At 68.7% G+C, this 227-nt stretch overlaps 1 protein-coding gene across 1 annotated transcript in view; it reads left to right on the forward strand.

The window, feature by feature from the left end:
- EMH_0088070 (uncharacterized protein) overlaps positions 1-105 on the forward strand; it is a gene marked incomplete at both ends in the record, with an annotated part of 1,059 nt that extends 954 nt beyond the window's left edge. The window contains one exon of the mRNA XM_013501239.1: positions 1-105. Coding sequence (XP_013356693.1) covers positions 1-105 — 105 coding nt within the window.
- Positions 106-227: the final 122 nt, after the last annotated feature.

Genomic DNA, 227 nt, shown 5'->3' on the forward strand with positions numbered 1-227 from the left:
GCCCCGAGGGCCCTGCAGGTGGGGCCCCTGGGGGCCCCACTGACGCAGCTGATGCAGGGGGCCCCCCGCCTCCCGCGGGTACCCCCGCCGCCGCAGTTGTTGTAAAGAGGGCCCCTAGGGGGCCCCCTGAGGAAGCTGGGGGCCCCCCTGGGGGAGAGGGGCCCCCCAGGGGTTTGTGATGCGAATTGTTTGTTGTGTGGTGTTTATCGTCGTTTTAGTTTTGGCTG

Source organism: Eimeria mitis, genomic scaffold, assembly GCF_000499745.2.
Source record: "Eimeria mitis Houghton genomic scaffold, Emh_scaff6550, whole genome shotgun sequence".
In the NCBI taxonomy this organism is placed as follows: domain Eukaryota; phylum Apicomplexa; class Conoidasida; order Eucoccidiorida; family Eimeriidae; genus Eimeria; species Eimeria mitis.